At 35.8% G+C, this 13,849-nt stretch overlaps 1 protein-coding gene across 1 annotated transcript in view; it reads left to right on the forward strand.

Moving 5' to 3' along the window:
* Positions 1-2,958: 2,958 nt before the first annotated feature.
* Positions 2,959-13,849, forward strand: part of iqgap2 (IQ motif containing GTPase activating protein 2) — a 68,640-nt gene continuing 57,749 nt past the window's right edge. The window contains exons 1-2 of the mRNA XM_067407795.1: positions 2,959-3,218; positions 13,385-13,484. Of these exons, the coding sequence (XP_067263896.1) occupies positions 3,137-3,218; positions 13,385-13,484 (182 nt within the window). The 5' untranslated portion in view covers positions 2,959-3,136. The remainder of the gene's footprint in view (positions 3,219-13,384; positions 13,485-13,849) is intronic.

Here is a 13,849-nt window from a genome sequence, read left to right on the forward strand (position 1 = left end):
CAGACGCAAATTCTGAGGCAATACATGTATACATCATCTCAATCGTGTATTTATTGTCTTCAAAAGTGTTTTGAATAGCCATAGTTAGTGATCTCTGGAAGCCTGTTAGTTCCTGGATTGTCACATGGCCTATTCTTCTTTAGATTAATTTGTGGACTAAATGTGCACAGAGTGCCCTCCGGCTGCAAGTATGAATTGAAAACACAGTATCCCGTATCCAGCACTCATAGTGATGACAATAAATATTGAATAAATATTACTCCTCTGTATAGAAAATTGACAAACATATGAGAATCCATCAATATTTCTCCAAATGTTCATGCTTTTAAGCTAGAAGCCTATATGTAATGCCATAGAGGTAACATGAATGTTCAGACACTTTGCATCACAGATATACATTATATTTTAAAGTATAAAATAGAATATCATTATTTTAAATTGTAATAAAATTTCACAGTATTGCTGTTTTTTCTGTATGTTTGATATACACCATATGATGAGCTTGAGACATGATCACAGAGGGTTTTTTCACAGCCTACCTGACTGAAAGGCCTCATTAATATATTGTCTTCTTAGGTGTAAATGACCCATTATTCGTGATGATTCAAGCCTCCACGCATACTGTATTTCTTGACAAAAAGCGTCTTACAAAAACTAAATCAATATATTGTTATAAATGAATGAGTAGGCGGGATAATTTTTACATAATTTTGAAGCAAAAACTCTAACCTAGAAGTCTTGTGAACACATATATAATATTATTTTTTTGGCCGTATTTCAGTGACTTAAGTTTTTTTTTTCAATAACCATGCATAAACGTTACTCCTTCAAAAACACAAACATGTGTTCCTCACATATTATGTCAGCCTAGTTTGTGCTGCATACAGTGTAATGACGCTTTTGTCATTTATATGTTTATGAACAACTGAAAAAAGCACAAATGTCAGGGCATGTCAAAACTTCTCCAGGCCCCAAATGAGCCTCAGACTCCAGAGGGTTAAGCATTTTTGTTTTGGCTGGGCAGAACTGCCTTTTAAATTTTAGAATGTTGGTCCCTAACATGAGGATAATCATAGGAGGTCCATAACATCTAAAAGATTGAAAACCCCCACTATAGGCAAAGGCAATTACTAATTGTAATCAAATTTTTTCATATGATAGAAATCGAGTATTTAATACAAAATAATTATTTTATGTTATAGTATAGCATTAAAATTTAAATATTAGACTAATATTTACGTTTTAATTTCTTCATTTACAGATGTTGAAGAGAATATGAAATATGTCCATAAAAACTTAAAAAACTCTCTCGTTCCGGATATGAACTGTGATCCACATCACAAGTGTTGTTAAACTCATTGCGGTGTTCAGCGCAGAAGTGTGTACATGTGAAATGTTTCTTCTCATTAGTAATCAGGATTGCCAGGTTTTTATAACAAAACCCATCCAATTGCTCCTCAAAACTAGCCCAATCGCATTTCAGGGGGGTCCCACAGTAAAATTCCCGCTACAGGGACTATATTGCATTATTTTGGGTCGATTCAACCCGCAGACATGAAAAACAACCCGCGGCAACAGTGTAAAAGTAGCCCTATTTCACGGAAAAACACTGCGTGGCTCTCCAAGTTCACAAGTTGGAGTTCTACGAGGATGCTTTTTACAGGTCGGAATCTCATAATTACGGTCATTACAATGTGGTGTGAACGCACCTAGCGTTGACTGCTAGATACTGCGACCAATCAAGTAGCCTATAGAGCTGCTGTGTCAAAAAAATTTTCAACGAAATGCTTGTCTGTGCCCACGACAAAAAAAAAAACAGAAACTCAAGTAATAAACACACGATATAAACACACGATCACAGCAGACACACAATTATTCCCACACAGCTCTTTCAGCAGGATACATACAATTTATTATGAACAAATAGGAATGCTGCAGTAAATAGAACTTTAAGGAATTTTAAAATTGCATCAATAATTGCTAGTTTGTTAATGGATTACACCCCACGTGTGCAGTTTATACCTGGCTAGTCAGGTCTGCTAGGCTAGCTAGTTAAACATGAAATGGAAGTTGTGATAGTCTTTTCAAAAAACAAAGGTGGAGGACCTTAAAATGGGCCCTTCTCATCACATATGAGGACAGCATTTCTGATTTAACACACACAAAGTCAAATATCAGAAAATGAGCCTTACTTGCATAGATTAATTGTCAAAATATGGACCAATTTCCCTACTTTGTTTCACCCTATTTTATGCTGTGCTCTGGATTGATTCTTCAAATATAGTACAACACTGACATCTGCAGGAGGTTTGTTGGCTGCACCTATTTCATGACACTATTATAGAATTTTTATTCTAAAGTTAGAAGCCCATCTGTCACATTTGATCTCGGTTTAGAAACATGTATTTGTGTGTAAAGAATTAAAATAAAGGGTCTATGAAATATGATACCATTCAAATAGTATAGATCAAATCTAATGGGTATGTACAGTAAATGGATTTCAGAAATTACACATATAGTAATAAGTATTTGGGCACTTTTGGACACTTAAGGCACACTTAAAAATGTCTGCATATCATAGCATTAGATACAGAATATAAAACCAGGAAGCATCTGTACAAATAATGCTTAATGTTTTCCTCAGAACTAGCAATGACTTTTAATCACGTCCCGTGGTTATTTTCATATAACGTAATTTTCCTAGTTCACACCTGTATCCATGCAGAGAAACAACAGATGTTTCTATTGGTAATGTATTATTTTATATTTTAAAAAACGTATCACGTTTTGTTTTATAATCCAATTTCATTCATACTTTTAAGTATAGCTTAAATGTCCAAACACTTTGTGTGGCCAATATTGCAAAATAACTGTTAATAAGTGTTTAAGGGCCAGAAGATGCGTTACGCGCCAGCAGGTGGAGCCGCGTCATTCAGTGTCAGTGCTTCAGCGTGAGCTCAAAGGAGGTTTCATCAGGTTGACAGGCAAAGGAAGAGACGCAGTAAGCGAAAGCTTCTCAATGCTAATGGATACGACGCTTTGCTGTTCACCAGTGCTATGACAAACGGAGTAGATTTTGTTTTGCTCTCTTGAGAAAGAAGTCTGAAGTAAGTGTGAGAAAGTCCTCGCGCAGTTTATGGTAGAAGCTCAGCAGAGTTTCAGAGGAAGCAGGATGTACCATGAAGACGGTGCAAACTCTGTCAGACCACGATATGGATGTAAGTAAAAGCCACTTAACTATATGTCAGTTATGAAGCTACGTTATTGATATTATGAAACGAAATGAGTATAAATTGAATGTGAAATTACTGTAGTGCCCAATGACTTTGACAGTTGGCCAGCATGAGTATCTGCAACGGTAATCTGACATCCATGATCAGTACAGTGGATGGCTTGTTTGGGTGATTCCACCTGGATATATACTGTATACATGCATAATATTTAGGAAATAAACATTTAAACAAATTTGGAAACTTTGGAAGCCCACTGTAAAATGTGGTAGCATGCAGTTTTTGCCTTTGAATCTATTTCTGCCTTGCCTGATGCTTATAACATGAGTTTCATTGGTGTAACCCTAATGTATTGCTGATTTTAAATAATATTTTGGACTTGAATAAAGTCAGTTAACTCTTATTAGGCTAACTTACATGAACAAGCATTTTTTAGATTGCAGGAAATGTGTATTTCAAGTTAATACTTCTGATTTATCAGCCTCTCGCTAGTTAACAGAAAAGGCAAATTCAGTCTAGAGATGCAAGATTTATATACGAACAGTACTGATAATTTCTGTGTTTAATAACTGATTTGCAGATCTGGTTTTTTTTGCAAATAAGACATTAAATAAGTGTTACTTATTCATTGAGAGTTAAACGTTCAGTGGTGGACTGAACCGATAAAGTAGAAAAGTGTGAAAAATATTTAAAATTGATTATCAGTCTGTATCGTTATATTTCTGTCAAACCCACTTCCCATTTTTGTCAAAAAGCATGATAATAATGTGCAAACTTCTACTACAAGACATTTACTCTGTAATATAAAAAATGTATTTTGAGCCCTACAAATATGCAACTGTTTTTTTCTCTGTCCCAAGTTAGATCCCAGATCTTTTCCTGACATATCCTGATAGTATGTTGCCTCAGAAAGGTGCTTGTGTATCCTTGGCATTAGATCTCATGCTGTGGCCTGAGCAAAGAGAAGCTCCATGATAGTTTTCCCCAGTTAAACATTACCTCTGCCCTTTGTAAAAGCACCTGACAGTCTGTATATTTCAGATATTTGAGGAATTCTGTTTGAGGAGTTTATCTGTGTAGGTTTAATTAAACACACACATTGCACCATGCTGGCAAGACATCATGTCTATACTGTGTATTTATGATGAATAATGGTCAAGAGATTCTGTCTGCGTATCTCAAATTTGATTCTGACGTAAACTACTAGTTGGTTTACTATCAGAAACTGCTAGTTTGACATTAACTCCACCATATCAAATCAAGGTTGGGAGATGTACTTGTCCACTTTTTGTCGGCTCTTTAAATGAAGTTTACTTAACTCTATCAACACTGGCACTGAGATCACATTCCAGCTAAACTGCTGACAAGGCCACTGGTTTCATTCTGCTGGTTTATGTAGGGTTCTTACATTAGCGTTTTTGTTATTTATTGCCTTTAAATTCATGAAAAGCAAATTTTTAGATATGACAAGCCATTCTTATATTGCATTTAACTCCAAAAGCTGTAGTATAACTATTCCCTGTGTCTTGTGCTTTGTTTGAAGATGGTTGGTCAAAGTATACATCAAAAGGGATGACATCTTTTGGTTAAGGACTGTGCATGAAGGTATACAGGAAATGACATCATATCGAGTAATGAAAACTGAAATTCCCTACAGTGCATCTCATCATCATGTGAGGTAGCTGTGACACAAATTGATATGAGAGATTGCATAGCCACAGTTTACTAACAGACGCTCCCCCCACAACCACTATAAGTGTGGCGCGGTTGCTGGCACAAAGTACACTGCTGTTCAAATGTTTAGGGTTGTTAAGATGTTTTAATGTTTTTGAAATAAGCCTTCAGAAATGACCCTTTAGAAATTATTCTAATATGCTGCGTTGCTGCTCAAGAAACATTTCTTATTACAACACAAATTCCGGAAATGTTTTTAAATTTGAATAAAATGAAAACTAAAAGATTTTTAAATCACATGAGCCAATATTTTATTCTCAATAGAACATAGATAACATAACAAATGTTTAAACAGAGAAATGTTACACTTTTATCCACTAAATGATCTCATTTCAAATGTGATGCCCTCTACAGGTCTAAAAAAAGTTGGCATGGGGGCAACAAATGGCTGAAAAATCAAGAAATTTTAAAAAGATTCAGCTGGGAGAACATCTAACAACTAATTAAGTTAATTGATATCAGGTCTGTGACATGATGAGCTATAAAAACGGATGTCTTAGAGAGGCAGAGTCTCTCAGAAGTAAAGATGAGCAGAGCTGTGAAAGAGTGCGTAAAAAGATTGTGGAATACTTTAAAAACAATGTTCCTCAATGTCAAATTGCAAAGGCTTTGCAAATCTCATCATCTACAGTGCATAACATCATCAAAAGATTCAGAGAAACTGGAGAAATCTCTGTGCGTAAGGCACAAGGCCGAAGACCTTTATTGGATGCCCGTGGTCTTCGGGCATCTCAGATGACACTGCATCACTCATCGGCATGATTGTGTCAATGACATTACTAAATGGGTCCATGAATACTTGCAGAAACCACTGTCGGTAAACACAATCCGCCGTGCCATCTGCAGATGCCAACTAAAGCTCTATCATGCAAAAAGGAAGCCATTTGTGAACATGGTCCAGAAGCGCCATCGTGTCCTGTGGGCCAAGGCTCATTTAAAATGGACTGTTTCAGAGTGGAAAAGTGTGCTATGGTCAGACAAATCCAAATCTGACATTCTTGTTGGAAATAACAGATGCCGTGTCCTCCGGGCTAAAGAGGAGGGAGACCCTCCAGTATGTTATCAGCGTTCAGTTCAAAAGCCACCATCTCTGATGGTATGGGGGTGCATAAGTGCATACGGTATTGTCAGCTTGCATGTTTTGGAAGGCACTATGAATGCTGAAAGGTATATAAAGGTTTTAGCGCAACATATGCTCCCCTCCAGATGACGTCCATTTCAAGGAAGGCCTTGTGTATTTTAGCAGGACAACGTCTTCACATTGGTTTGAAAAGAAGAGGAGATGCTACACCATTGTAAACATGCCCCTGTAACAACTATTTTGAGACCTGTAGCAGGCATCAAATTTGAAATGAGCTCATTTTGTGCATAAAATTCACAAAAAACATCCCAACATTTCCAGAATTCCAGTTGTAGTGTTGAAACCAGTTGTGCTACTTAATATTTTTGTGGATACCATGATATAATTTTTCAAAAAGAATTAAAAAAGAACAGCATTTCCATTTATAAATGTTTTCTAAAATTATAAATGCCTTTCCTGTCACTTTACTGTCAACTTCTGAACTTTTGAATGGTAGCATCTATTACTATAATGTTGCAACATCAGATCTTAGTCAGTCGGCTATTGAATCTCTGATGTTTCCTCAGGTTGATATTGGATTGCTCTTTTTTTATTTATAATATTTTAAATGCACAGATGCTTATATGATAACCCAGTTTTGTTGCCATGTTTTCAAAATATTGAGTTATTGTCTATGGGATAGACTTAAGGTGATAAAGCTGACCTTCGTAATGAATCCCCACAGAGGTTAACTGGCAAGCCTGAGCCTGTATGTCAGGGTGAGAAATTTGCAGTGTTGTTTGCTATTACAGGATTGAATCTCATTTACTCGAACAAAGGCCAGCATGTGATCGTGTGTCAGCAAGCTTAATTATTACTAGATGAGTGAGGATTGTGAAAACACTTTGTAGCTGGAGACAGTCACTTGTGCTCAGTCTGATCTTATCAGAGGTAAAAATGAGCTTCTCATTGCATGCCAGAGCATCACAAGTTCTCTTTAGAATAGATGTGACCTACTTCAACAAGAGTCATAATGAGTATCATATTTTACTATTTTATTGATGTTTCAACTGAGTTCCACCAGGGTGTGGAGATAAACCATATATTTCAGTCAAGGGATAGGCGATTGTATAATCGAATAACTTATTAAACCAATTGACGTGAGTGCCTCTACATCTGTTAGTGGCCTGTTCTCAGAATCAGTCATGAGCTCTATGGTAAATGAAACAGATTATAAAATTCTGTGCTACTTTCATAGATTTGATGGTGGGATGTGGTTGACAGTTGATCATGGCATGTCAAACAAGGGCATCTCCTCATCTCGCTCAAAAGCAGCTTTGCAGAGCTTCACTAATTTGCATTTTTAGCAGTATAAGTTCTAATTAGAATCCATATTTAAAAAATCCTGATTTTACCCAGGTCGTAACATGATCGTGTTGGTTACATCATGTGATTGGTGAGTGTTTGTAAGCGGCAACTCCATGCCCTTACAATAAATGATTAAATAACAAGTAAATGTTATAGGAAAACAATATATATTTATACTTTCAATATTAATTTTGTTTTTCAAATATTATTCTTTAAATACAATAAGTATCAGCTGTATGCAAAGTGACCCAAATTTGGTTTTCAACTGTTGAAAATGGGTAAAATTCAACAAGTTGACATTGATATCTCCATGTCTCTGGGACTGAACCATATAGGGCTTTAAAAATGAAGATTCCTAAAGAGAAGTTTATTAAGAACCAGAATCTAAAATCATTTTGGGATGTCTCTAATATTTTAGGCCCGGTTTCACAGACAGGGTTTAGATTAAGCCAGGATTAGACCTTAGTTTAATTAGGACATTTAAGTAGCTTTTTATAATCGTACCCTAGAAAAAATAAAAAATAAAAAAAAAACATTACTGGTGTGCATCTTGAGACAAAACAATGGCACGACATATTTTAAGATATGCCGGTGCAAGTTGCTTTCAGTTAAAACAGCTCAAATATGCATTTTAGTCATTGTCTGTGAAACCAGTTAGAGGCATGCAAGCTATGGAAAAATATGGTATTTATGGTCCTCAGACAGGAATGATCTATGCAATTGTTTTGATAAAGGGATACATTTCTAATTTTAAAATAATTTGTTCTTCAGACATTCCTCTTTAAAGGTGCAATATGTAGAATTTTCTGGCCGCTAGAGATCGCTAGAGGCCTATTCAAAACAAAGGCATAGCTTGATGACGCCAAGTTTGAGCATGGAACCTTGGGCATGTGGTCTTCACCTCACATCAGTTGAAAAGAATCGGGATAGGACTCGGGAAGAAATCATTGTTACGTTCACCGTCTCGTCCAGGTTGTTTGACTGTCACGTGTTCCTTTGTGTTTTGCTCCCGCCACTCATTATTCACCATGGACACTGATTTCATCCCCAGCTGTTTCTAGTTAGTGTGTGTACTTAAGTTCCTCCCTGTCTTCAGTCTAGCGTCCGGTATTGTTGTATGTTACGTGTTTCTATGTGTATCCTGACTACTTTATGTAATTAAACTACGTTATTTTTCCTACTCCTGTCTTCCTCGTCTTCTCTGGGGATACCACCGTAACAATCATCTTCATGGATGCGATTATTAATGTTACTGTAGTATGAAGCAGAGCAGGACTGAGTGTTGTGGGAGCTGAATGAGGCCGCTGGAGCAAATGTTAATGAGAGACGAACACAACACGCCTCACAAGCAGCGGAACTTTTATTATGTTCCGCTGCTCGCGAGGCGTGTTGTGTTCGTCTCTCATTAACATTATGTCACAGTCGCCGGTGCTGCTTCCACTTTCCGGTCATGAGTATGAGGTAACACAGCGCTGTTTATCATATTAGATACATTTGAGAGTGTTGAAAATGATGTTATAACGTTACTCTGTGCATTCGCTCGGTGACTGCTGTGAGACACTTGTTGCACACTGCAGTAAGATAGATCGATTTTAGAATATCATATTAAATGCTGGATGGCTTGTGTTGATAAATCGCATGCAATTAATTTTAAAACGTATTGTATGATGGAGAAAATTCTGTATTGCTGTTAATAAAGAAAAAGCTGCATCTCGTCGCTGCCCGATGAAACTCACGTATGTCCAAAACGGTTACTTTTCAGGAAGTGAAAAAAACACTGTATTTCAAAAGCAGTTGAATGTAGCATTGTCATACTTGGTACGGCATCTTTACATGTAACCATATTCTTGCCAGTGTAATGATATAATCCACATTTGACCAAAAATGAGTTTAAATGGACATACGTGCATATTTTACAATAACGGTGGTCGATACGCGTTCTTCCGATCATTAATTAGAATGGCCAAGTCGCGTTTCATATTGACAGATGAATACGCTCAGTTTATTAAATAGCCTACGTCTTAGTTTATTAAATACACTTAGTTTATTTAATATTAATTATAAATTTATTAAATGTCTCTTTCTAACTATGAAGGGACAATGAATCAATACACTGACATGGTAATGCTAGACAGATACTTTGTTTGCACAGTCCTACCGTAATTTTGTCACTCCCAGACGTACGTCTGGCGTCAGGGGGGAAACGTTTACCTCAATAAAGGAAAGTCATTGTCTCACCAGGCTATGTTTATTTGGCAATGTAACCTCACAGTGTTATTCGGCTATCCAGTGCTGAGCTTCGATGAAACTTCACGAGACCGGCGAGATGCTTCCACAGGGCGGGAGATACGCGTGATTGACAGCTTTGACACCAAATGGATATACGTGAAAATCAGATGAAATGATTTCACAACTTTTCATTGGCCATTTAGATATGTGAAGCATACTGTATACGGAAATGAACCTGGACATTCAATCCGTCGAAAAATCTCAAAATTGGCAAAATGGACATACGTGGTTTACATCAGACAGCGACAATCTGATGATGCTATGTTAGCTACTTGACAAAATAGTGTTTTTCTCTGAGGCATGGTAAAGCATGGTACTCGCAAAAAAATCAATAAAATTAGATTTAAGCAGTAAGACTAAACGTGTTGAGCTAACAACAGTTTAAACGTTTTCAACGTTGTTCCCTTGCCTATTAAAACATGTATTGTATATTGTAAGTACTTAAGTGAACAAAATATATAACACTGGCCTAGTGGTTTTTGGATATTTTACTGCAAAATTCTTACATATTGCACCTTTAACACTTGACATTTGATATAAAGCAGTGCTTTGCATCGGCCTGCATTGACACCATTTTCTTTAAAAGCTGCTGTGTAGCCAAAATTATATACCATTTATCACTGTAAAGCTGCTTTGACAATCTGCATTGTAAAAAGCGCTATATAAATAAAGGTGACTTGACTTAAAAGAAAAACAGCTATATACATAGTGACCCATGTTTGATTTTTGACCCCTGAAAATAGGTACTGTATGTATAATTGAACATATTGGGTATAATAAATATAAACTATTAACTACGACTTTTCCCTTAATAAACTCCTAATTTACTACTTATTAATAGTTAGTAAGGTAGTTGTTAAGTTTAGGTATTGGGTAAGATTAAGAATGTAGAATAAGTTCATGCAGAATAAGGATTTAATATGTGCTTGATAAATACTAATAAAAAGCTAATGTTCTATTAATATGCTAATAAGCATCTAGTTAAAAGACCCTAAAATAAAGCGTTAACGAAATCTCTATATTTCTGGAAATGAACCATATAGGGCCTTAAAAATTAGGATACCAAAAGAAAAGTTTAAGAGCCAAAATGTAAAAGGATAGTATGATTTCTTAATACTTATTGAGTTACAGACATGCACACTTTGGAGAAAAAGCACTTCTTGTGTTTTTTCCCCCTGAAGCGTGCATGCCTGTAACTTAAGAAGTATTTATTTATTTATTTATTTATTTATTTTTCATTTTTGAACTGTCACCCTTGGCATATAATGAAACAAAGATGGCTCATTCAAAAGTGAACTAATAGACCTACCTACACTAAAAAAAAAATGAAATATTGGATTTACTTAAAAAAGAAGTGTCAAGTGGTTCCACGCAGCTTTATTGAGTAATTTGTACAAAAAAAACAAAAACAATTTAGTTGAATGAACAAAAGAAATTCAAGTAAAGCTGACAAAATTTCTTTGAGTAAATACAAATCGTTTCAGTGTCACTGTTACATAATATTTATATGTGCAGTTTACTTAATAATATTATGTTGATTATGTAAGGTGAACACATTTATTTTTTTGTGAACAATTGTTTTTATTGAATAATCATTTCAATAAAAAGGATACAACATATTAGAATGCAGCCCACCAGGTAGACTTATACTGTGCTGAGAAATTCCAAGACATTGCAGTGACAAAAGTATGAGGTGAACTTAATTTACATTATTAAATGAACTATTTTCTCTACAAAATTCACTCAAAATAAATCATTGAACAAACTCAATTGAATTGAGAGCAGGAATTTCATCCTATAAACATGCATATTTGAGTGCGCCTAAACACAGGCGACACTCTTCTGCATAATGGTAACCACAAAATTCAAAAACATTACAGAAACTACTCTAAATGTCCAACATAACTGAACATTAAACACTAACATAAACTAACAACATCTTTCCCTTTACTGAAAAACACATAAAATAACACTTTAATCCCTAAATTTACTCTCCTAATGCAGTCCCTTGCAAAGCATGCTGGGAACTACAGATCCACTGCACAGTTAGTTATGTCAAAAATAATTTGTGCATTTCACTCAGCAATGTTAAAGCAGAACTAAGTAACTTTTTTTACCTTCATAAATAGTTTTCTAAGTCCTTACGATGGTTAATTGACTTGTAGTGGTGTGTTTGAGGCGAGCACTAACCCCCTCTGGGACGTCTACGCCAGAATACAGCACTTGCAACTTGAGCTGCACCGACCCGAAACAATCTCGTCTCATATTCACGTTCACGCGAGAGTGACAAAATGCTTTACGGTAATTCAAAAACAATGTATATATTATGTCTTTATAAGACAATTTCGAAAATTACATTAAATTAAAGTGTACTGTATTTGCAAATTACCCACCTCCTCTTTCTTGTACTGTATTTGCAGAACTACTGTGCTGGCGAGTGTTGTAGTCGTTGTAGTCCATAGCTGCGCTTGGAGTATTTATGACAGTGTCATTCACTGAAGGAAACTGTAGGGGGAGCTTCGCGAATTTTGCTTAGTTCTACTTTAAGTTGACTGAACAAACACTTACTAAGTCAAACTGACAATAATCATTTTTAATAGAAACAATGCAGTTAAATTATGTCCATGTAGTTACATGGGGTTTTTAAGTAATGTGAACAAGGGTGGTTTGAGTGAAACTAACAACAGTGAAAGTTCATTTTTTTTGAGTGTACCTAAAAATAAAACAATGAGGCAGCCATCTTTCTAAAGTCATTTTTACCCCCCTTTAATTTGGCACTAATTCTCCTCTACAAAATTTTGAATTAAAGTCAAAATTATTCAACATTTTTAGCTGGGGACCTCTGGTTGAGTTTATACGGAAAGACCCAGAATTATTTGTTATCAGATGCCACTTGATTTTGATATTTTGTATATAATACAATGATATTCATTGTGACTTAAGTGTAATTAATTACTTCCTAGATCACTACAAGTTGAGAGCGAAGACAGTGAGGATTGATCAACCTCTTTGTGTGACTAGTTTAAGTCATGTGTAAAATTATGTCAGCTCTGCTTAATCAGAAATAAAGCAGCTGCATTGAACTTGGCAGTGTTGCGAACTGAAAATGAAGGTGGTGGAGAGGGAATGTAGTAGCAATCACATAAAGGTCAGCCACAAATGGTTTCGTAATGCAACAGTACTGACAGCTGACAGCCGCCAGACGTAAGAGTGTCACTCCCTGATGTTTTCACATACCGCTGACAGTGATGAAAGAGATGCTGATTATTTCTACACGTGTATATTGTGCAAAGTTACTCAAGCTTGCACACACTTTCAGTGTTTTTTTCTGGTATGGGTTTAAATGTGGTGTGTTTCTGACTAATTTCTTTCCTTCATAACAAATTGCTTGAGCACTTTTTCCAGTTCAAGCTGCTAAAATCTAATTCCAGTGTGACTTAAATCAACAGCTGTCTGAAACACACAAAGTCTGAATAAAATATAATCAGCAGAATGGAACTTGGCTACACGCCATCATATTCATTCAATACCTTTTGTCATAGTGCGTCTAGTTGTCGTTGTGTTGGCTTTGCTACAGTTAGCTGATTAAACTGGAGAGGAAAATGTCACGCTCAGCATTCTGATGTGTTATTCTACCACTATGGAAAAAAATTCTATTCTTGCATTCTCCAACTGTTTTTTTTTTCCTTTGTTTATTCTACAGCCATTGTGGATGATGAGAGGCTGTCGGCGGAAGAAATGGATGAGAGGAGGAGACAGAATATTGCGTATGAATACCTTTGTCACCTAGAGGAAGCAAAACAGTGAGTAGAAGTTTGTCATACCACATATACATATTGAGCCATTGTCATGGGACCAGATAAAAATACAATATTGGGTGAACCAAAGACTTCTAAATAAAAAAGCCAATCGCCAGTTAGTAAAGTTATTGCATGACTGCAGCTGCCTTTAGAAGCTCAGTTGATATAGAAACAGTCAGTACTCTGAGACATGCGCTTATGACTGCACACAAGCATTGGCTGGTCCATACTGAAAAATTATTTTTTTTGTCAGATCTTATTGGTGATTTCAAATATGAAATTTAATCGTTAGTTTAGTTTATTAGTAATAAACATATTTTATTCACAATAGAATATAGATAACATATCAAATGTTAAAAGTGAGACAT

The sequence above is a fragment of the Chanodichthys erythropterus genome, chromosome 13 (genome assembly GCF_024489055.1).
Source record: "Chanodichthys erythropterus isolate Z2021 chromosome 13, ASM2448905v1, whole genome shotgun sequence".
Classification (NCBI taxonomy): Eukaryota; Metazoa; Chordata; class Actinopteri; order Cypriniformes; family Xenocyprididae; genus Chanodichthys; species Chanodichthys erythropterus.